At 40.0% G+C, this 25,016-nt stretch overlaps 1 protein-coding gene across 7 annotated transcripts in view; it reads left to right on the plus strand.

The window, feature by feature from the left end:
- The window catches only part of LOC135492901 (serine/threonine-protein kinase BRSK2-like), a 70,792-nt gene that overhangs the window by 26,778 nt on the left and 18,998 nt on the right, over window positions 1-25,016 (plus strand). For 5 of the 7 annotated variants that reach the window (XM_064779614.1, XM_064779616.1, XM_064779620.1 and 2 more), the window contains exons 3-10: window positions 16,580-16,665; window positions 18,026-18,166; window positions 18,959-19,075; window positions 19,498-19,531; window positions 21,695-21,763; window positions 22,749-22,895; window positions 23,299-23,333; window positions 24,103-24,150. In XM_064779614.1, the coding sequence (XP_064635684.1) occupies window positions 16,580-16,665; window positions 18,026-18,166; window positions 18,959-19,075; window positions 19,498-19,531; window positions 21,695-21,763; window positions 22,749-22,895; window positions 23,299-23,333; window positions 24,103-24,150 (677 nt within the window). The remainder of the gene's footprint in view (window positions 1-16,579; window positions 16,666-18,025; window positions 18,167-18,958; window positions 19,076-19,497; window positions 19,532-21,694; window positions 21,764-22,748; window positions 22,896-23,298; window positions 23,334-24,102; window positions 24,151-25,016) is intronic. The other 2 variants (XM_064779618.1, XM_064779619.1) reach the window with 1 other exon arrangement.

Below are 25,016 nucleotides of genomic sequence, written 5' to 3' on the forward strand. Positions count from 1 at the left end.
TTCCACATTTTACTTTTAAGGGTCCTATTAAATCGTTCAACTATTGCCGCTTTAACTTCATTATTCGAGGTAAAGAAGTGAATATTTTCTTTTTTCAGATAGGCTTGAAATTTTTTGTTCACAAACTCACCCCCTTTATCAGTTCTCAGATTCTTAGGCTTTCTCTTAGAGGAAGAAATTATCTTTTTAAATGCAGTCACCTGTTCGTCACCTTTTTTTGATTTTAGACCCACAACCCAGGCATATTTTGACAGGGTATCAATTACAGTGAGAAGATATTTAAAGGGTTTATTATACCTGACAATTTTCGATAAATCAACAAGATCGGCCTCCCATTGTTCGTCAATATCAGAAACCACGATACGTCTTCGTATAAAGTGGTGCCTAACTGGTTTGTGAAGTGTGTATGTGTCTTGAGACTGGAGCCATTTTTTTATGTTAGAAGTTGATATCCTCTTACCAACTGCTCTCTTTAAAGCATTTATCCCGCCAAAACTAGCACTATGATTTGGTTCATAATATATTCTTTTCAATAACTCATTCGATTTCTTACTACCAGTCTTCCCACTCGTCATTGCTTTTACCATGTCTCCTTGGTGTGGTAAAACCCGGAGAAGAGACAGGTGAATTCGAATTCCAGAAGGCCAATGGACTTCTGGTTCTTGCCCTGGGCGTTTTATTCACTGATTTTGGCATTTCACCCACCCCGAGTTCTTTTTTCCATTGCCTATTCGTTACCATATCAGCCGATATGCCACCTGTTTTGTTCAAATAGGACAGGACAGGTTCTATTCCAACCGGTGCAAAGGACTGCCTCTTGTTGGATGAGGCATTCTGAACAATAGTTCTTATATTGCTCCCTTTGATGGGCTCACCGTTTATTGAAATTTCACCTTTTCCATCCCACTGGAATTTAGGATCATTCATTAATGCATTGACTAGTTTTTTTGCCTTTGCTTTGGAGTAGTTCGGTATATTGTTGACTATTGTTTTCTGATTAAGTGGAGAGGTTGCAGGTGGTGTGGTTCCACTTGCAACAACCGCCTCTGGCTCTCTTTCTTGTACAACAGGTTGGTTTGCAGCTGTGGCTGTTGTCGCGCGAACACTAGTGGGAATAGGTTTAGTTAAATCTGAGCCTTCTGAGTGAATTGCTCCTAAATACTTTCGAAGTAACTGTGAATATGCTAAAGCTTTGTCATACTCATTCATATCCTTCCTCGATAGCACTTCCTGCATTTCTCTGTCAATACTCATTGCATGGGTTGCCACTGGTTTTGTGTCCTCTTTGTATCGTTGTTGAGACAAATATTTGTCCACCATTTCATGAGGAATTAGAGACATTTTCCTTATTTGACTCATCTTTGGAATAAGACTGTCTGTCTGCTTTTGAATATCAAACACCGAATATACTCCCTATGGCTTTTATGACTGGACCTAGCAGTGCACCAAGAAATCCACCTTGCTGTATGATTCTTTTACGTTCCTTAAACGATGTTTTCTTGTTGGCCAGCTTGCGAATAGAGTGTCTGTGTTTCCTCAAACAGCTGAACTGTTTCTTATTCAGGGCGACATTGCCTTTTAAACAGTTCTTTGCAGACTCACCAACTGCTTTGAACAGGCCATTATCAGCTGATTCTAAAATCTTTCTCCTATTTTTAGCTCGAGCAGTTTTCAGCTTTTTAAGCTGGTGGACATAATTTTTTATGTGATATTTTGCCATTTCTATGTGATGTGGCTGTGTCTGTGAATATTCAACAACTGATGTCATATTCGTATTTCATTTGTTTAAGTATACAATTCGGTTTTCATCTGGAAAGATATTAGTCCTCAATCGTAAATCTTCCGAAGTTGAAGGTTTAAAATCTAAAAATAAGTAACCAAAAGGAGGCTTTGTCGCATCTTTAAATGCCTCATTTAGGGCTTTGGTGTTGCCGGGAGAAATTTGCTTTGCCAAATGTGCTATCTGAGAAACATCTCTTGGATTTTTAAAGATAACAAGATAATTCGAGTTCAAGCTAATGGTGCGTTGTTCTCTGCCTTGGTGAAATAAATTCTGGATTATATAGACTACACTCATATTTTGATGATGACAACCCCTTGTGAATATTTTGGTAACCTTTTCATCTGTTTCACACATTAAGTCATCTATAATGAGTAGGGTACGTGCACCTGATGAATTATCTGTGAACTGTAGTCCAGAGATAAATTCAACATTTGGAAAATTTGCAAATGACTCCTGCCATTCGCCTCCATAACACCACACAACTCTTTGAGGGGGTGGATGGATAATATCTCTTGCATAGGAAATAAGTTTTTGTACAAAGAAAGACTTTCCACACATCGTTGGACCAGCCACAAGACATGTGAATGGATGCTTCAAAAGAAGGTCATCGCTTGAAATATCCATGTTGAAACATCAGAACACAATGATTGACACAAGAACAAAATAAGATTTTATACCGAGTTTAATAAATATCATAATGGTGATCCTTGCAATTAATTAACCAATTGATTAATCGAATATTTACAAACATATACATCAATACTCACAAACATAAACAGCAATCCTTTGAATGAATTAATTGAAAATTTACAAAATATATACATCATCTATACGCGTACACAGATTAATATACATTTATATGCAAAAATATTTAAATATCATACAATTTTTCTTTGAGAGAGCAGGTGGGATGGAATTTCTTGAGATTCGATTAGAGAAAGAAAAAGCTATTTGTCAATCAGGATGATGATGATGATGATGATGATGATGATGATGATGATGATGATGATGATGATGATGATGATGTAATGACGAAGATTAAACTCATAAAATATCAACATTATTACAGTTGTTAATGTTATTATTCATATTCATATTCATATTCATATTCATATTATTATTATTATTATTATTATTATTATTATCACCATATATTTACAGTTTCAATGCACAGAATGAAATAAATATCACATTGTTTTATCACCATAAAATATGCCAGTATAAACATTTTATCACAGATATATGCCCTTGCAAATTTTAATTCAAATCAATCTATGGTTGATATCAGTGTCGTTTTCAAGAATATAGGTACAACAAAATTAATCTTATTATTATAACAAAGAGGTGAAGAATCAATATCCAAATGGGAGGGTGTAAAAATCATCAACGAGGTAACGTTTGTCATAAACCAAGCCATATTTCTTTTCCTCTTGTACCGTTACAATTTTGAAGTCCTTTCGCCTTTTGATTTTGAAAGGATTTGTGATCGTAATCTTGTCCGAAAAGTTCAATGCTTCCACAAGTTTCTTCATGGAGTCAAAATTTATGTTTTGACTATTTGCATAGTTCAAGGTAAATCCCCGGACTTTACAGACAGTCTCTCCGCTACCTTTAATTCTGTAACCGTAGTTTTTGGGACCGCCGGATATGAATTCTTCTATAGTTTTACCCTCTAATTCATCTTTAAAGTCACCAAGGTAGTCACCCAAGGGTGGATTGTAATGTTGTTCGTTTGTTTCATCAACGACATATATAATGCTATCCGTATCAAAATATAATACCTGTCGCTCCAGCTTCTCTAACTCAGAGTACAGTTTTAAGCGTGCATGAGCGGTGGTATATGCAGCAATAACACAATTCGTGTATGGACATGGTTCGATGAAGTCATCCTTCTCTCTGAATTTCATCAGAACAAACTCTTCGTTCACAAGTTGAACATCAGTTACTTCAACACTGTCGTCAGTCAACTTTTTGACATACTCTTCTGGATTATCTGTATATAATGTCTTTGTGAAGTTAGATCTCTGCCCAAATTTTCCCCAGAGCGAATTCAAACAGATTTTAGCGATACTTCGTAGTCCTGGATTAACACCAATTAACCCCCTGTCCAATTGGATTCCCTCGTTTTTCTCATAATCGTCAATGTATTTGTTTTTATCCTCCTCTGTACGACACCATTCTGGCCAACCGCTTGCCTCCTGCTTTTGCTTCAAGAAATGATTGATGTAACCCGCAAATATACCCCCCTCCTTCTCAACCTTATCATACTTGGTTGTTTTTTCGAAATGCCAAATTTCAAAAGTCTCTAGAAGTTTATAGCCTTTTTCAATGGCCTTTTTTACTTCAAAAATAACCCAAGTACCCACAAGTGCTCGGTCTTCATCAGAATGGTTGCATATTTTGGAGGATTCAAGAGCGCATTTGGCACAAAGAGAGAATTTCAATTTCTTGTCTCTACGCATAGGCAATACAGGGAAATAGAGTTTCTTTGGCGGTAATATTTTGCACTTTATGAGGCCTTCGCATTTCATTGGGTCTATTTTCCGAATATTTTCACCTCTAAAAACTTTGGGGTGATCTAGTGGATAGTGTTGGTATTTGTTGACCCAAGGATAAAGAGATGTGAAATCTACATATTTTATACTTTCGTTTTCTGTACATTTGTGATGAAGTTTGACAGCATTTGTGCGACCGCCAAAAAAAGCTTCTCTGGGATTCAAGGGCTCGCTGATGATGATGTCTTTTGTAAATTGAGCAAGTTGGGGGTCGTTTTTAATGTCTTCTCTAAAATCACATTCACACTTCGTAATGACTGTGAAACCACAACCTTTCAGGAAATTTCGCCGAAACGTTGTGGTTTCACGAAGTTCTCCCATAGTTGTACCAATGCGGGGGTTCATAGTGTCCTTGTGCGGAAAGCATTTTTCACATCCATGCCAGAAACAACCATCAAATTCATAAATGACATTATTCTGTTCGTCGAAACCATCCACTTTGTAATTGGCAATGGATTTTTCACCCCCATTGCCGGCATGACATATGTTGATATCTTTATCTTTGAACATCAACCATTCCAACCATTTTATTCCAATGTTGGACTGCTTGTCAAATGTGTAACCATGAGGTGGCAGAACAGCAATTGAAGAGGGGGTCATGAAGTTTTGTCGAAACACTCTACTACAAGCTGATGCTATAGTTACGCTTTCTTTAAAAGGATTCACCTTTAGCAAGCATTCGAATGAGTCCACAAAGCGAACACAACACCTTCTTAAAATGGTGACGTCACTCTGACAATAGGATTCCAGTTCCTCTTGTAAATCATAGGGTTTTCCAAGTTGGCCATTATACCACAGAAGAAACTTTTTTCTCCCTTCCACGGTCATACTGTCGGGGTCGAAATATCTAATGTCGGGGATTTCTCCGATATATTTTTCATTTGCTTTTGTATTGAAATGGTGTGGAAAGTAGCCTTTTTTCATCTCATTGAAATTAAAGGTTTTGGGAAAGTTGCTAAGAGGCATGTTCAGAAAACTAAGAGAATCGAGAAATTTCACTCCAGCTGCTTCGAATGAAAGAATTTTCTGGCCAACTTGAATAACATCTGTTGGTTTGATCCCTACACTATGAAGGTATTGAATAATGAAAAAGGCATCGTAACCCCTGTTGTTGTGTGCCACTGCCACTTTACCTATATTTGAACCGTTGAATAGCCACTCGCAAAAATCTACGACAGTATTTTCCCCACGGAATACTTTCTCTTCTCGTTCATCACCACACAAAATACATTTTAATTCATCATCATTCTTAGCACTTTCCTCTATTCCACAAAAGAGGCAGCAACGATGTGCAATACACAGGTTTGGAATGTGCTCTCGTTCACCATTTTCTAGAATTTTTTCTTGGGTGGATTCAAAGTCGTAAAATACAAATTTCATAAAATCTCTCATTGCACCCTTCTTCTTCTGCTTTGGTTTTTTGATGAAACATCTGTGGTCATGTGGTTTATTCATACCACAAATATGGCAATACGTTGTAAAACATTGGTGTTTGTTTCGTTTATCATATGATTTATCACATTTCAAGCATTTTATGAAAAGTTCACAAACGGAATGAGCGGCATCATTTTTTACAAGGTGTCTTTCATAGCACGCTTGACTTTTGAAAAGACGTCTACATTTGGGACAGTTTGTCCATTTAACTATATCACAACCGGTGTCTGTTTTACAACATGCACACGTAGCTTCGCAGACATGGGTTTTATCGTTTTGGTAACCTTTGTCGCAGTGCGGACAATAATAAGACCTCTCAAAGAACCCTGTCATAGACATGATTGGAGCAAAATGCTCATCATAGTGGTACAGATTTATGCGGTGCGGTGCAGGGGGTCCTCTGTAACACATGCAGTTGAAATATAAACTAGAATATACCACGAGCTGATAATCGGGTGAAAGGTGTGCTTGAAATTTAGCGACGTCTTTGAGGGTGCATTTGGATTTTGGAACACCCGCATTTTCATGAAGCTCGGCCGCCATTTCACCTTGTTTTTTACTATTGGGATGTCTGATTGACTGGTGTTGTGGATGGTTATCTATACGAGTTTTACTAACGATGATGGCTCTGGCTAAACATAATTCGTCATCTTTGTTTTGAATTTCGATGAAGCATGACTTTTCGCGGACTTTTTGATGAAGAGAGGCAATCCCTCTTGCATACAAACCGCCAATGGGAAGAGGGGCGTGTATGAAATTGACGAAAAACTCACCCTCGAAAAGCCATGAGTCATTTGATTGAGTAACTCTCTCGATTTCACTCATGATCTTTTCGACTGTGAGTTGATCTGGTGAAATGAATGGAATGCTGATATGTCTAAGTCCTTGACCAGATATGACAAGTCGGACTCTGTCTTGGGGCTGCACATCCTGAAGGAGACGATTCAAAAGTTCTCCGAAAACATTTGATATGTGAAATAAGATATCATTGAAAGAGGTACCTCGCTCCATTCCAGTTACTTTGATTTTCAAATCTTGACCCATCGTGCCATATTTTCTTATTTTAATGTCCTTGAGCGAGATAATTTGAAAAACAGGCTGTGCATGAGGATGGTTATGTGCTTGCCCATGTATCTCATTGTCCGACTCGTCAACATTTTCATCATCATCATCATCATCATCATCATCATCATCATCATCATCGGAAGGAGAAGAAGAAGAAAAAGAAGAAGGGCCATTTTGGTTGATGACCTGGTGACCACCAATCTGAGTATTGGCTACGTTTTTTTTGTCGTCTTTTGACGAAGCCCTAAAAAAGACGTCGCCATCTTGGTATCCTGGAAAGGGTGTACCACAGAATGTGTGCCACTTAAAATTGCCCGGATGTTGGGATTGTCTTTCTGGGGTACACCATTTCCAACATCACCACCCGGTAGAACACCAATTGCATGAGGAGGTCTCCTTTCATTGGGACTTTTCAAAAGTGATCTCAAGACAGGGTCCCTGTCCTGCCTCCTCTGTCGCTTCTTTGAATTCCCCCCATCGAGGTCAAGCTTCCGCTTAGTAGGATCAGACCTGATATAAGCGGAGGATGTCGATGCAACTTGAGAGGTATGAGGTTCATTCACCTCTTGCATCTTGTTAGTTGTAAGTGATGAACGCTCCTCAGCCTTGGTGAGGATGTTCGACTCCAGAAACTGCTGGAGTTGGACATCCTGCCCAAGTTGTGATGATTGCAACCCCTCAAGTTGCACTTTGCCATTCGTAATCTCATCAAAGAGATTATGAACTATTTGACCTCGAAGAGGAGAATCAGAATCCACGTTTACAATTGGTGTACAGAGTGGTGATTCTGATTGGTTGCCTGTTACATTTGATTCATTATCTGGAAACGATCCTGAAAGATATTTCAGGACGTCCCCATCTGACGAATTTTCTGTCATAGGCAATCCGTTTGGTAATTTGTCTCTTTTTGAATGGCACTTCCTATTTTCTTCATAATATAGCAAGTCCGAGAAGTCTAGCAAAGCAAGATCCTCTGGTGTGCATGGCACCCACTCCAATTCTCTGTTTAGGGGAGGTATTTTTTCTTTGCTATCTTCCCGGACAGGCATCTGTTTCACTAGATCAGGAGAGTCTGGAACAAGAACAACATCCTCATCAGATGGTTGAGGCATTTCAGTTGTCAGATGTTCTTGTTCCAACGCCTCCTGATCTCCAGCAACACACTGATGAAATTCAGGAACAAAAAACACCTCATTCAGGTCTTTACCATCGGGACGATAAATTTGTGAAGGAGGTATTTTTTCTTCCTCATGATCCAAATCGATATTGCTGGATCGTTGCAGCAGATCCCTTAAATGAGGACTATCCCGTACCGTATGCGGTTGATCAGTCACCACTATGACAGATTGATGAGGTGGTGAAGGAGGCGTTTCCTGCACAACATTTTCCTGACAACCAGCATCAGATGACGATGGTAAAAAAAAGAGTGTAGGATTTAAATAAGGCATCATTACCTCAAGAAATTCCTTACGTTCCTTCCCTTCATAATATTTTGGGAGGTACATCTTCCCAACACCTGCTCTCTTCAAAACCCAATCGTTTAAAATGTCTATAAAATCACTGTATGTTCTTTCGCCCATTGTTGTTGTTGTTGACTGCGTTACAGGTGGTGGGAGTGGCGGGGATATTCTTCCAACTTTTCTTTCTTCATCATTTCCAGGGGTTGTTGTTGTTCTTGATGGTGATGGTGGTGAGGGTGTTGGTTCTTCTGGTGGCGTTTTTGTAACTTCTAAATAAAAAAAAGTTTTGTTTCAATTCAGGACAATGTAAAAAAGTTTATATCAAACATCCTTCTCAGTTGTTGTTGTTGCTATTATCAATAGTGTAGATCATGTTATTGCTGTGATTTAGATAACAAGAGATTTTTTTTTCATTTTAAGACTATGTAAAATTAGAAAAAAAATTACAAATCAGGATCTCGAACAGTTATGAACACACTTACTCGTTTTTTTTGTTGTCATTCTTGGAGTTGACAGTTGAGTTTTAAATGACCTCTTTTTTAGATAGAGCTTCAAATGGCCTGTGAAGAAAAAAAAGGTGTAATCATTAGATCATACACATTCAATAAATTAAGCATAAATATATATATATATATATACGCATATATATGGCTTTTTTTGGCATATATCAAGACATTTACAAATTTATTTATTTACTACACACCTTTCTTTGCCTCTTTAGGCCTCTTCCTTTCCACTTTTACCCATTCATGTGGTTTAGAAGTGAACTCCTCCTCGGAATCAGGTCCGTCTGAAAAGAAAAAAGACAGTACTCTATTATGAAATTACATTAACTTCGTAAAGTTGGGTTCTTTTTTGTTATAGCATTAAAAAATAAAGCATGAAGAAGAATAAGAAAGAAAAACTTACCAAGAATAGGAAGAGGCTTTTTTCCAGCAACCACATTGGCATATGTCAATTTTTTATTACTAACAGCAGCTGCTGCTGCACATGACCGTTCCATTGTCTTCTTTTCCATTATTATAACTGAAAATAAGTAATATACAGGAATAGAGAAGTGTTTGTTGCGAAGTTTTGTGTTTGACGAGTTCATGTCATAGAAAGAGTTGATAAATGAATGCATGTCATTGCTGCATACAGGTAATGATTCTGACTCATTGTATAGCAAATAAAAATACGACTCCATTTCAATGACAGGAGCCAAAAGAGTTGTGACTTTGGCAAGTTTGGCGAAAAATTATCAGATTGCGCACAACCAAAACACAAACCTTTTCATATGTGTTGAGAGCAAATGCAATGCCTATCGTGGTATCAGTAGATTGAGTCATTAAATGCTAAATAAAAACAGGGGTCATTTTCATAATAAGCTGTACGGCAGCTTTGCAAAATGAACCATTTTCCAGGAGCAGTTTCTACTTTTGTTATGTGAAATGTGTCCCTTTTTATCACTGTGATTCTCGGATCCTGTACTTGCTCTCGTGAAATTGTACTTGGAACAATTATAACACCTTCACAGTTCTTTAATTCTGGGATGTATGTTGAAAAAGTGAACTGAAATGATCTTCTCACATATTCAGGAGGATGCATGTTTGATACAATCTCGCCATTTGGACACAACTTCCAGCCATTGCTGTTTGATAACACATGAATTGATTTGTATTTAGCAAGTATCTCTAAACATTCTGGAGCAGTGAACACATTAGTTCTCTCCATCTTGAATATTTCATACATGGTAAAAGGGCCATATTTTTGCCTCGCTGGAATAGTACGATTAAGTACATAGAGATTATCATTTATCATGACATTTCCATGAGAAATTATTTTTCTTTCTTCATTTCCCTCAAGCAGCTCATCAAAGAGCTTCTCCCCAACTACAAAAACTCCATGAACAGGATCCTTTCCTTCAGGATAGAATGCCTGATGCAGACAGAAATTCAGAGTTGCAAGCACAGTTTTGGGGAGCGGTCCTTCCATGTTGACGATCTCGGTCCAAATGGATAACCAAAATGTGTTTGGTGTGTTTTGAGGATAAATTCAAATGAAGTTTGCTCAAGGTCAAGTTTGTCATTGTTCTTTAGCATGTGACCTCTCATAATCACACACTCATATCCAATCAGATTCACTCACAAATATCACATAGTAGATAAAGAATGGACAGCATCTATCAGAGTTCATTTGAGATTAGTGCACCACAATGTCTACATATGAACAACTGCAAGCAAGTGTGCGGAAAGCACTACAACTACCAAACGTAGTTATATTTGGCACAAGATTGGAAATTATGCACGGCAGTGTGTGTGATGACTGTATTCTGGGAGATCACCATTTCCAAGACTACCACATCAAGTGTACAAACTGTGAAGCAAAGAGATGTACACACTGCTTCATGAAAAATGTTCAAAAGGACCTAATTTTGAATAACCATATGTGTGCACATTCATGTCCATGTTTATGTACATGTGGAACAATTGATGAAGAGAGGGAATTCCTAGACTTGGAGGAAGCTTCAATCATATACCATAGAAGTTTGACACCATCATCATAAACTTTTCACCCAGGGGCATCAGGAAAAACGGTCCTTTCAGGGCCAAATATACCTCCAAAAATAAATCTCATTGTAGGCCTACAATAAGGAATAATAGATCAAAAATTCTTACCTTAGTTTAATATCCGTGAAGTTTCTGGGTATGAGATTCTCCTGATATCACCAAAGCCACAACACAATAGACATCCGTCTCAAAAGACTATGAGTAACAGAATGATTAAACAATAATATAATCCTGATCTTAAACAAGAATCACACAAGTTGTTGAAAAATATCTGTATGTAACAAAGGGAAAAAAATAATTACCAGTACTTATGGTCAAATTAGGGTCATTAAATAAAACGGTAGCAGCATTTAGGTCGATCATCACAATTATGTTGTTCCATCGTTTATGACCTGATTAGGACAAAAATTACAAAAAATTATACATAATACCCAAACTACCATTTGGTGAATTGCACCAATCATCATTTGCATAATGTCATACATGCATTTTAGTAGAGTGCTTTGTGAAAAGTTCTAGGCAGTTGACTTTAGTCTGTACAGAGTTGGTGAAACTTTGAATGTGATATTTTTCTGAATATTGTTTTAGCAGACTCTGTTGCATGAAATAGAAAAATATTGAATGGCATACCATGTACTAACGCTTTTTGGTCCAAAGGGAAAAAGAGTGGCCAATTGTAATATGAAGTCTTCCTCCTTGAGGTTGATGTAATATATAAATAGTTCATCTATGTCTGTCATACTGTAGTTGTTCCTTATCAAAGCTGTTGCTTGGGGTACCTTATGATATCGCTTCATGTTTCAAAGAGAACAGATTGATCAATTGCAGTATGAAGTCTGCCCTCTTGTGGTTGGTGTAATATGTAAATACTTCATCTATGCATGTCATGCTACAGTTGTTCCTTATGAATGGTGATAGGTGTACCATGTAATAACGCTTTTTGTTCCAAAGAGAACAGAGTGGCCAATTGCCATATGAAGTCTTCCTCCTTGTGGTTAGCATAATATATAAATACTTCATCTATGTTTGTAATGCTATAGTTGTTCCTTATCAAAGCTGCTTTTGAATGCTGTACATGAACTTGACGTGGTATTCTTAGATATTTTACAACACCCTTAGTATTATATGTGCTGACTCGCTCTTATTCTTTTCAGTATCTTCAAGTTAGGTCTACTATGTCACCATGTCACTAGGCTATAACCCAAATTGGTTATTTTTCACAATATCCACAAACTGGTTTACCAAGTCAAGGTCGTCTAAACTTCGGATATCTCAAGTATGTCAGTAGGTCAGTGGGCCATGACCCACTCTGGAGATTTTACACCATATCAAAACTAGGTCACTAGGTCACTAGGTCAGGTCAACTTTGAAAACTTCTCACACAGAAAGTAGGTCAACAGGTCAATAGGTCACTAGGTCAAAAGTTCATAACTTTCCCACTCTGGAGATTTTACATCATATCCAAACTAGGTCACTAGGTCAGGTCCAAAGTAGGTTACTAGGCCATGACCCACTCTGGAGATTTTACACCATATCCAAACTAGGTCACTAGGTCAGGTCAACTTTCAAACTTCTCATACACAAAGTAGGTCAGTAGGTCAGTAGGTCACTAGGTCAAAAGTTCATAACTTTCCCACTCTGGAGATTTTACACCATATCCAAACTAGGTCACTAGGTCAGGTCCAAAGTAGGTTACTAGGCCATGACCCACTCTGGAGATTTTACACCATATCCAAACTAGGTCACTAGGTCAGGTCAACTTTCAAACTTCTCATACACAAAGTAGGTCAGTAGGTCACTAGGTCACTAGGTCAAAAGTTCATAATTTTCCCCAAGTAGCCCATATACTACTGCTCTGTACAAACAAATGATTTCATTGCTGTGATATAAGACGGAGCCATGAAGACATTACAACTGATTGCAATTCAACCAATCGGCAGCTGCATGCCGACCACATTCATCATGTTGTCATGCACCGTCACTGATTAAAGCGAGTAAAACATTTGCTTGCGCAGCGCTTTTACACTTTGATAAGAGGAAGAGAGAGGTGTAAAAGGGCTGCACATTTCTGGCAGAAGATCAGCATTCTTGTCACGGGCAGTCAAAGTGTGGTGAAAAGGTGTAAAGCCAAACCTAATCCAATTTTCATTTGCCTTCTCAGATCTTTATGTGTTGGGTGTTGTGAAAATTGGATTTGATCTAATCTGCTGCTTGCCCAGAAAGAGGCTGCGTCTAAAGATGATGTTTTGGACGGCAATACGACAAGATCTCGGCAGCGCTGCGACATTGGAGGGCAAATATGGCTCCGTTGCAGGTCACAGCATCTAAAATTGCTTTTGCGTGCGGCCCTTTTGAGCAAATTGGAAGTTTCAGATGCAACATAGCTGTGTTCATGCCTAACCCTGTAGATGAAGCTAGGGACCAAAATTTTGCGCTGATGGCCCATCCACCCTATACTACGACGCTATTACCATTCTGGACATGCAACCACTGAGGAGATTACCTCCCACTCATTAGGCCAGTCATCTCGCTCCATCAAGATGATGGTAGTGGCCGGCATCACGACTTCTCAGTCGCCCTCGGGGTAAAACGAAGAATCAAGTGATGTGGGAATCAAGTGATGTGAGAATCGAGTGATGTGATTTGCTTGTATGGTCGTGGTTGTCTTATTTATGGTCGCCTCCAGTTTAGTGACTACTGTCAAAGCTACTGAGGCACTTCTGCAGCACTTTTCTGGTCTTGGCCGGGAAAATAAAGTGGTTGACAGTATTGAAAATGTCCAGAGCTACGCCAGTAATTTGAATACGTATAAAAGGAAATGATGTAGAGAGCCCATCTGTCTCGGTGAAGTGTCTCTACTGATATTAGATTGACACTTGTTAACACGATGCTGCCTGAACTGATTACATTCCCCACGCTGTTTGAATTGCATCCGATTCTAGTATGCTTTAACTCGACAAGTCATTTTGATTGAAGGAGTCACTCGATGTGAAGAAGTGTCGTTATCAACCGTGCAATGCGATGATTCTTGAATAAGAATCTGAACAGAGTTGTACGAGTTAGAAACCCTCCGTTTAAAGTGTTTTTTTCCCTTCACGCAAATATTCCTTCGGTGCCAATTTTATGTTGTGTAAATGCTGCCCCTGTACTTACTTCCCAATTCTTCAGTTTACCAATTCATGAGAGAAACACATGACAGAATCATCTGTGTGATAAATGTGACTTGTTGGTGTTTGAATGAAGGAATTGATATCAAACTAGAGGTATTTGTTGTCTCACCATGCAAACACTGCAAGAGCAGAGCAAAAATTTAGGTCAAAATAGATGGGGTGGCCAAGTTTTTGGGCAAAATGAAAGGTTCTATGGAGGAGTGTCTGATGAGCCATCTGACAGTTAGGTTTCAGGTCTTTCATTTGCCATGGCAGAGGCCCCAAGCAAAAGGAATTCCGTTTGGTGTCTCATACCAAAGTCATGGTTAATTGAAGTAAAATTACTATCCCAAGGTCTCAAGTGATGTGGCTTTGGCGAGTACCGAACCAATCACATCATGAGTGAGTCGCCAGGAGTCCATGCTGTTCTGTACTCGCCATTCAGTCCAATAGTCAGTGACCAGGCGGGTGATTCATGACTTCTCTGCCTCCAATTGATTGACTAAAGTCAAGTGTGATCATTCCGTCTCAGGTCGTAACCAGCAGATATGCATGAAGTTGGCATTGTCGGTAATTTGCTCATCGAATCATATTGCTCGAGCAATTTTCCACAACGACGGAATATATACATTTGTCAGTAGCTGGTTAGGGTATGTTATTACCAAGCTGATTGGTTGTGATTGACTCGCCAGAGATTGCCCCGAGTATCTGTCGGGTGACGGAATTTGCATTTTCTCGGCTGATTGAGGACAGTGTTGTGCTAGTAGGGCCTGTTCTAGTTTTTGAAAGTCTTAGCCGAATCAACGATGCCAGATACGCCGTGTAATTCATGTGCTGAGATGGATGTTGTAGCCCTAGAGCAGAGAGCGCTGGAGTTGCGGGAGGTGTTGACACAGACACACTCAGGTTCATATTGCCCACCGGGATGTGGTTGCGCAGTTGACATTGAAATGTCAAATTGCAGGAGAGAGTGATCGAGTGAGTGCCAAATCAACAATTTTCATGCAGATGTTCAACCAATCTTTTGCTTAATGTAGTTGAAACACCAGGTGCCCAAGATTCCCTTGAGTATCAGTCGGGTGACGAACTTTGCGTTTGTCAGCTGATTAGGGACAGGCTCACACTTGGATGATAACCCTGTACAGGGATATCAATGAAACTTAAGACTGTTTTTTCAAGGCAGAATTTGATTTGAGAGCATATACCACAGAAAGCCTTCATTCCTCCTGGAAGTTTCATCAATCATGATTATGTCACGACTGATGATCACGTGCTGGTTTCACATGCTCTCCAAGGCTTTTCCTTCCCTAGCTAGCACACTCCACAGTAAGCTTGACTGTTCCTATTTTCATCATGATATCATTGTAGGTTGACGTCTAAATGAACGACCGGGGACATGACTGAGTCGATTTTGATTGGTGATCTGTCACGTAAATTGATTGATCGAGCATGTTATTTACATTAATTAGTATTGGCCACAATTATCTTAGTGCTTTCTAAACAGACCGAGGGAATTGACTTCTGACTTTCCATAGATGTTGAACTCAGCTGGGATTCTGCCATTTTCCCTGCCCAGTAATTTTCTCACTGGCCCACAGATAAACAGATTGAGAAATATCATAGTAATTTGGTGCTCAGACCTTTAGATACCCAACTGGTGATATTCCGTATTGGTTATTGGGCTATAGATATATACACCTTGTGTTGTCGCGGAAAATTACACATTTGATCGAATAATGCATCCAACCATGCACCAATCAATACACATACTTACATGCACGGCCACTCAACTCTCCGTAAATTCCGTCACCTAAATGATATCATTCACATCAAAGATGTCTAAATTGGATCTCCACTTGCTTCAATGTGGAGATGATTAAGGTTTGATGATCGGACATACGCCTGTTGAATTCGGCACAGCTGGTTTTACTCCATTTGAAAGCAAGATTGCGAGCTGTGTCCAAGACCAACCAATACCTTTTTTCCACACTTACATGTGTCAACTCTCACCTAAAAGATATCATTCACATCAAAGATGTCTAAATAGGATCTCCACTTGCTTCAATATGGAGATGATTAAGGTTTGATGATCGGACATACGCCTGTTGAATTCGGCACAGCTGGTTTTACTCCATTTAAAAGCAAGATTGTGAGCTGTGTCCAAGACCTACCAAGACCTTTTTTCCACACGTACACACGTAAACTCTCACAAACCCTGAGCAACCACCAAAAATTGCTGTTTGTAAATATCACTACTTTTGTTTCGGAATCAAAACCTCAGCTGAAATAATGATTTATTACCGCCATAAGATCTCATTGCCAACGCTAGGTTTGAAGGTAGACGAAAATATAGTGACATAGTGCCTCTTGGTCGATAACACGCTTTAGTGTATATTTTCCAGTCGAGTTGCAATAACCAAAACGAAATTCATCAAACATCCACATCTACTTGGGCTACCATACACTGTTTATATCCACAATAATTATACGCCCTCGATTTTCATGTTGATATTTTCAGGTTAGGATCAAGAGTAGATAGGTAGGGGCATAATCTCTTACACGCCTTTACTGTATATATTTTCAGGTCGAGCGGGAGATAGCCATAATGAAACTCATCGAACATCCACATGTACTTGGACTCTTCGATGTTTACGAAAACAAGAAATATTTGTGAGTATGCGTGGATTTTGTCGGCAAATATTTGTAAGTGTTTTAGAGGGAATCATGCTACATCGTTAGTCGAAGTAAATGATGTATAATCATTGTAGAATTGTTTACAAACCAGGGCCCTAACTTCGCATGGCGTCACCTCAAAGCTATTATTTTGATCTCCTGGCTAGCTCCTGCCTATAGTCCCCCTTTAACAAGTCAAATTATATTAGTGAAAGGGTTGCTTGAGTGCACTGATATCAAAATCGTATTGCGTCCTCCTTTCGCTATGAACCCTTGACATTCTATCCCTGTCTTTGTGTCCTCATATCTCCACACACTCCGCAGCCGATCAAAGAACGAGGCAGTAGAATTTGTTACGGTCGATAATATATCGATTGCAACCAATGGCATCTGATCGCCGACCTTCGTGATGTCGTCGCGTTGCATGGACGCCAAGGATCATTGCTTGAGTAGATGCTGTGTCGACTGTTGAGGGCTGTGATAATTACAGCCAGGCCAGATGACTATGGATGGCAGCTTGGATTGATGCATGCATATATATCGTTTAAAGACACATCTTTTTAGACAACATTATTGTATTTCTTAACTTTCGGAGCTGTGTTTTTATATTTCGTATGTCATGTCTGTGATGAATGAATGTTTTAAATGTAAAGCGCCTTAGAGCATTGTTTTTATGAATAGAGCGCTATAGAAATGTTTTATAATAATAATAATAATAATAATAATAATAATAATAATAATATCATCCTGTTCATACAATAATGCTGATCTCGATGGCCAAGTGGTTAGGGTGTCCGCCTTCTGAACGGAAGGTCGAAGGTTCGAGGTCACCTCTTTCCGATGTGGCCGCTAGCTAGATTGATATAGGGTACAAACTGCCTTCTTGCCAGGTGCCTGGCATTAGAGATAGGAGTTTGGAAGTAGCGTCTCATAAGCCATTCTGGCTAGCCCTTGCGAAGTCGAAGGTTCAAGGTAACCACCTTCCGATGCGGCCGCTAGCTAGATTGATATAGGGTATAGACTGCCTTCTTGTCAGGTGCCTGGCATTAGAGATAGGAGTTTGGAAGTAGCGTCTCATAAGCCATTCTGGCTAGCCCTTGCGAAGTCGAAGGTTCAAGGTAACCACCTTCCGATGCGGCCGCTAGCTAGATTGATATAGGGTACAAACTGCCTTCTTGTCAGGTGCCTGGCATTAGAGATAGGAGTTTGGAAGTAGTGTCTCATAAGCCATTCTGGCTAGCCCTTGCATTAGGTGTGACACTTTAAAACCATGATATGGTGAGGGAGGCAGTCGATACTGACAATCTTATCCATCCATATCTTGAACATATTTAACCAATATTTCCTTCCTTTTCAGATATTTAATCCTAGAACATGTCTCCGGTGGTGAATTATTTGACTATTTAGTAAAAAAGGGTCGACTGACGCCGAAGGAATCACGTCGATTCTTCAAACAAATTATATCAGCGTTAGATTTTTGTCATAGTCATTCCATATGGTAAGTGGCAAAAAGGAAATTCTCTGTATCCCGCGTCTGCGTCTGCATCCGCACTCTATACCACTTGATAAATTATATCTCAGTGACTCAAGTCTAGTTAGTTAACCCAATGTGAAATATGAAGTGTTTTTGGCCCGCCTGATATCGAACTCAGTGCACACATATTGATAAGCCTTTTCCCCTTCAAAGTGAAATCAATAATCTGCCAGAGTGCATTATAACCTATTTTCATCTCAAGGCCATAATAGTGTCATCATTATAAACAGACCTTCCAAACTATACAGAATGCATAATTCATTTGTCCAATTTGAAATGAAATGCTTTTGGCCACGCGATATGAAGCTTTTGCCCTTCAAAGTGTGAATCAACAATAATATTCTACAGTGCATTATAACCTGTTGTTATCTCAAAACCATGACATTAGCATCCGGGGCAAGTGTCATAAACATACCTCTGTAGGCTAGACCCTAGAGTTCATTGCAATTACCGTAGCAACCACCATTTGCCGTCAGTAGTCAAATGAATGCTAATCCGCTCATTGTCACTCTGTGCATAAGCGCATGCATCCGATCGCCTGCTCAAGACTTTTTTTTGTGGGAAGGAGATTGAGTTACTGGCATCTTGACAATAACATGCGCTCTTTTGCTGAAGTAATGATTAACTTTTGTAGACTGAGAACATCAAACGTATTTGTTACGGATTCGTGGCAAGTACCAAAATGACTGCCTGGTATATAAAAGCTGCTGCAGATTTGTGTGGTGTACTTTGATGGTTCTTTACTCCTCCTTTCAGTCATAGGGACTTAAAACCAGAAAATTTACTACTGGACGAAAAGAATAATATCAGGGTTGCAGACTTTGGAATGGCGTCGTTACAAGTCGAAGGGTCCATGTTAGAAACGAGTTGTGGGTGAGTATACGGAATTGCTAAAGGTGGCACAACATACGTGGTTCTTGACAGAGTTATACCAAGAGTTAATTGTTTATAGCTTGAGGGGAACTTAATGGATACAATTCATTATTGGTCCCATTTCCAACCGCACAAATGAGCTATTTTCATCACTGCGACCTATATGTTCATAATCGCATGGGACAAAAATCTCTTGTTTGTGATTGTCAATGCGGTGATATGTGTGACAAGATCAGTGATTACTGCGATCAAAACTCAGTGATTAGGGGTTAACTGCAGACGAGTGAGATTTTAATCATTCATCGGGGGCAGGACGCTTAGCCTTTCTTTGATAACCCCAACTGAATACCATTACATTGACCTCATAAAGTCCCCTCAGATTTGCTGTTGCCTTGACGTAACCGACTATATTTTCCACACAGGTCTCCACATTATGCTTGCCCAGAAGTGATACGGGTAAGAGAGCCCCCTTGTGGCCTTATTTCATACTATTGCAGTGTTAAATTTCATTTTCACAGTTATCATTCTTATCGTTATCGTTATTTTGATTTTCACTACCACTGTTGTCTTACTTTTAGTTTTGCATGCTTTGTTGATTTGATTGTTGTGCAAATTTCTTCATTATTCTTAAAATCAATAATTGACTGTGCACATTTACTTTGAAGTAGGAGAGGTGAGAGATGCCCACTGGTACTCTGTACATTTACCGAGTTAACCAAAGAGATTTTGTTGTATGCACAAAATAGGCTAACTCAAAAGTCGCCTGTTGCATGAACCTATGAGAGAACGGCCAGGACTGACTTTACTTACTTACCTAGAACCCTTCGTGCCCTAGGTGGCACATGGGGCGTTCCCCAGGGTCCTCCACTCAAGTCTGTTGGCTGCTCGCTGTCTGGCTGCCTCCCACGTTAGGCCCTTCTCTTGAAGTTCCTTTGCCATGGAACGCCGCCAGGGCTGCTCGCTGTCTGGCTGCCTCCCACGTTAGGCCCTTCTCTTGAAGTTCCTTTGCCATGGAACGCCGCCAGGTCTCTCTTGGTCTGCCTCTATTCCGTCTCCCCTGTGGTGTCCATGTGAGTGCTCTCCTTGGCAATGCGTTTGCAGGCATTCAGAGCACATGGCCCAACCATTGCCATCTTCGTTCCTTCACCAATTCTGATATGGGCTTCAGGTTAGGACTGACATTAGCAGTACGATATTTCTGGGCATGAGGGAAGAAAGGATGCTATTGACCAGAAGGAATTATTCGTGACCACTTAATTTTTTGCGCGTTAACAATTTTTACAGAAGACGAAATGTAGTCTATACCACCAGTTGAACATAAGCCACTTTTTGTATCATGTACATTTCCTGGTGGGTCTTATGCTAGGTTGGCTACGGGCAGCGGGCTTGATGAGGGTCGTGATTGCCTCTGATACCAGTCTGGTGATGATAATTGCTGCCTGCCAGAGGCAGCGACGGTGATGTACCAAATGGAAATGACGGAGTGGCTCACGGTGCCTTGGAGCATCACTTCTGATGCAGGAACCGTACATGACTGCAGAGCAAAATAGAAACGTCGCAGAGAATGCATTTAGAAAATACCATGTTTAATCATTAAGGGCTGAATACAGGACTAGCTCCTCTCATGCTATTCTGACAACGTGTTATAGACATAGATGAATATTGCTCTCATGCTCTCATGCTATTCTGACAACGTGTTATAGACATACATGTAGATGAATATTGAAAGAAGGGTTAATTGGTCAGTAATAAAGATTTTGTCACAATCTTAGCTCGTTGTTTTGATATTTCCTTGTTTTCTAGCATGGTGTGTGCTCAGTGTTCTGATGTATGCATTTGTCTTCAGGTTTAAACTTGAGGAACGACAACGTCTGTACCCCAAACATAAAATTTTGTGAAAATTTAATTGATTTCCAATCAGACAGCATGATCCGAGTTTCATAGTTGTTTCAGAGCCCCCTGACATTTACAGTTGGAACTGCAACCAAGCTGATATCTGTCCATCTTTGATTGAGCTTGTCATTTTAAGAAATTGCTTGTTGCCATGGTAACTTTATAAATACGAAGGAAGCTGTGAATATGGCATATGGGCATCATAACAGATTGGCCTTTTATGATGGTTTCTTAAGATAACCTGCTGTCAGCGTGTGCAGTGAAAAAATAGGATCTCCTCTTGCTACTCAATGCCTCTATGCGACAGAGTCTATACTTCTGTCCATGTTCTGGAGAAAAGAGAGTTTTTGCTCTCATCTCTTTGTTTCTTGGCTAGATTCCAATTGCACGTTCCTACATCTCAAATAGATGTGTTCCTTGGCTCAGCCCAGATATGAAACTCCAGCTTGCGAAAATGCACACACAATTCCAGTGATGCCCATGAGGTTATTTATGTTGTACCAAAAGCTCATCACTTTGGTTGTACTTGTACAAGAGGTGGACTGGCCCCTGTTGCGATTATGTCTCTGACAAGTCATCCTAATAGAAAAAAGTCTCAAGAACCAGGAGAAAACTGTTGTATGACATGTTAGTGAGATCGATCAGTTCCAGATGCAGAGCAAGAAATAAAAAATCTGACACGTTCCTCTAAATTCGTTTAATGTCTCAATTTTTGTCTTGTTTCAGGGCGACAAGTATGACGGTAGGAAGGCAGATGTCTGGAGTTGTGGTGTTATATTATATGCCCTTTTAGTGGTGAGTTAACCAGTTGAGCGGCACTGGTGAAGAATGTATCCAAGTGGGGATCACACGGCAATGGGACCGATTGTCAATCGGCAGTCTAGGACGCTAACCACTCGTCCACAGGGCCCAAGACAACTCTGTTTGGTTGAATCCATTTGTCCCAGGTTCAGTGCAGTACTTCTTCTTTGCCCCTGCGCTCTGCTGTCACTGATATTGAGCGAGTCATTTGCCTCGTCAACCTGCCTCATCTGTCAGGGTTAATGAACAACTAACAAGAACCACGTTTCTGAGTAATATCAATTCAGAATAATTTCCTCTCGGGAATACAGAAAGAAGTCTGGATTTTCAGAGGTGAATGTCGGCTGCGCTTTCGGTTGTTTGAGATCGTGATTGCACGGATTTGCAGGTGATTGCCGAGGATCTGTACGGTTGCCGCGGTAATATAGGATGCTGCATACAGTGTCTAATGGATGACTCATTGGACTGCTTGCGGGGAGGCACGTACATGGTAATCGAGCGGTGTATTACACGACAAAAGATTGAGTTCGTGTGGCACTATTTTGCTCTAATGGGTTTGGGGAAATTGAAGCGGCAATTGTGTTGTTTGCGATAATGGCAACCCTGGTGTAATGATTTATTAACTGAGACTTGGTTTCTGCAACAGAATGCCAGAGAGGGGGATACACAGTTGACAGTTATGTGGGGACAGCCTATGTCTCAACTCAAATCTTATAATTTGCAAAACATGTAACTTAATGCCAAAATGTTTGGTAAGGAGCTGTGTAGCGGATCCAGGGGAGATGCAGAGTGATGGGCACAAACTTTGGTATCATTGACCCTAAAAGCTACCAGGGTGTCCCTCCTTCTCAATGGTGCCTTCCCTTGGTTAGTCTCTTTGATGCGCCCCTGAAAATCGGTACGACCAGAGAGGGAGCTTCTTCCTGGCTGCGTCTGGTTTGCTTGGTGTGCCATCTCAATGTGTGTTTTCCTGTTCCAGGGCGCCTTGCCATTCGATGATGACAACCTCAGACAACTTTTAGAGAAAGTCAAGAAAGGAGTGTTCCACATACCTCACTTCGTGCCCCCGGAGTGTCAAAACTTATTACGGGGGATGATAGAGGTCGACCCAAAGAAAAGGCTGAAAGTAAGTCAGACTGCAGGCTGAAGTAAGACTCTACCAGCTGGTTATCCAATCACTCTGCGAGATGTGAGGAAAAGAGGATATGAGGGAATTCAGATGAAATAGTCTTTGGGATTAGGACTTAATGGAAAGCCACTTGTTACCATTGGAAGTCGGCTGGATATACCTGGAACTCAACTTGTTACCACTAGACTGGAATGCCACTGGTTACCAATGGAAACCACTGGAAGGCCACTGGTTACCAGTGGAAATCCATTGCTTACCCCTGGAATTCCATAGTTTGGGTCCAGGTCTACATGACCAACAGCATAGAGCATTTTCAGCTCAATTTGGCCGGTTCAGATGAAGTAACTGATAGTTTTTCTTCCGCAAGGCACTTTGTATTTGGCATTTCCTTACATTTCAGCTTGAAGATATACACAAGCACCCCTGGGTTTTAGGGTAAGTGACCCCCTCTGCCAACCTCCCCAACCCTCACCCTCGCTTACTCCATGCAGTCTGTACATATTGGTAGGATCACTGTGCTGATGTGTGATGTACCGTCTGGGGCGCTGTAACTTATTGTGGTAGACTGCAGTAGTAATGCTTGAGGTCAAGGTCATATGAAATGCTTGTTCACCCTAGTGAAGGTCAAGGTCATTTGAAATGTTTGTTTACCTTTGTACACCGGCAGACGTTCAATGGAATCAGCACAGGCACTCAGCACGACAAAGGCTACTGACTCCAATATCAACCATTTCACTAACTATTTACCCAGTTTTAATGATAGTTTTCTCCATTTTATGCCACTTTCTTCAATATTTCTGCTTTGTGCATTTCACTTCATCGTTTTACCTGCTGCAATTGAAATCTATGCCAAAAGCGATATTTGTATTCACCTCGGTGTTGCACAATTATATTTGTGTGAAATAATTTGCGAAATGATTTCTGAAGAATGCTGATGATAAAGATAGGCCAGTGAAACAGATTTTTAGCCCAGTACGCCTCATGTAAATTCTAGGATAGAGCCAACCATATTATTGGCTTATTAGTAATGTTGGCTTAAGGACTCTCAAGATGATAGGGTATAAAAAAGCATGCATGAAAAGTCTGTCTGGCTGCTTTAAAATAACTGCACAGAAGCATGTATGGTTAGACTTAGTGCTAGTGTGCAAAGTATTTGTCTCGCTTAAGAAGAGTACAGTCGATATAGTTTTTATCTCTCCCATAGGTGGCGGACTAACCAGCCTGTGCCCTTCTCATCTAACTTATTCCATAGGTGAGCAGCGATGTTTTTTTAAAGTGAATCTGAATGACTTAAACTGTCCAGCTATCACAGATTAGTTCTTTGGCTATGATTATGTATGATGTGGCACGGTTATCATTTCATGAACGTCACTTGTGAAATGATAACATTGCCATATCAACTGTATCTTTGTTTTCCCTCTCTTTCGGAGATGCAGCATCCGCATCTGAAAAAAACCACCATACCTTATTTTCATCGTCTTCTGCAGGAAATCTAGGTCACTGCAGTGTGTTATTCCCCTGCTGTTGGCTGCGCAGGCTTGTGGAGAGTAAATATCTACTAAATCAAAGATTTCCTGTTCAACTTAACAATCTAACTAAAGAAGGGCTGTTGGTACACTTGGCATGGGTGAACGTACCAAATTTAGTTTCCAAAATAGCTCACCCAAACTTCCTTCTGCAGCAATGACCAAATGCTGGTTTTGAATTTTTTGCCGAATAATCTTTGAGCATTCTTTTTTGGGATCATTTCATAATGCCATAGATTGCCCTCAGCCCTGATAAAGTGTTAACTATTTCAAATCAACCATTGTAATCCTAATCAAATGTTGATGATGGTTACCTGTGAAATACTGAAACTTCTAACCAAGTTGGTCCCCCATCCCGTTTTTTTCACACAGCTTATGAAAATAGCCCATCAATTCAAATAGTGCTGGCCACGATCAATGGATGGGCAGCTCCCTGTTCCCTTTTATCACTCTTCATGTATCACAGTAGCATGACAGCCGTAATTAATTTCAATAGAGATCACACCCAAATCAACAATATAATAATGTTCGAGTTATACTATCTATGCACTTATAACGACACCTTTCCCCTCGACCATTTTCTGTCTGATCA

The sequence above is a fragment of the Lineus longissimus genome, chromosome 8 (assembly GCF_910592395.1).
Source record: "Lineus longissimus chromosome 8, tnLinLong1.2, whole genome shotgun sequence".
In the NCBI taxonomy this organism is placed as follows: Eukaryota; Metazoa; Nemertea; class Pilidiophora; order Heteronemertea; family Lineidae; genus Lineus; species Lineus longissimus.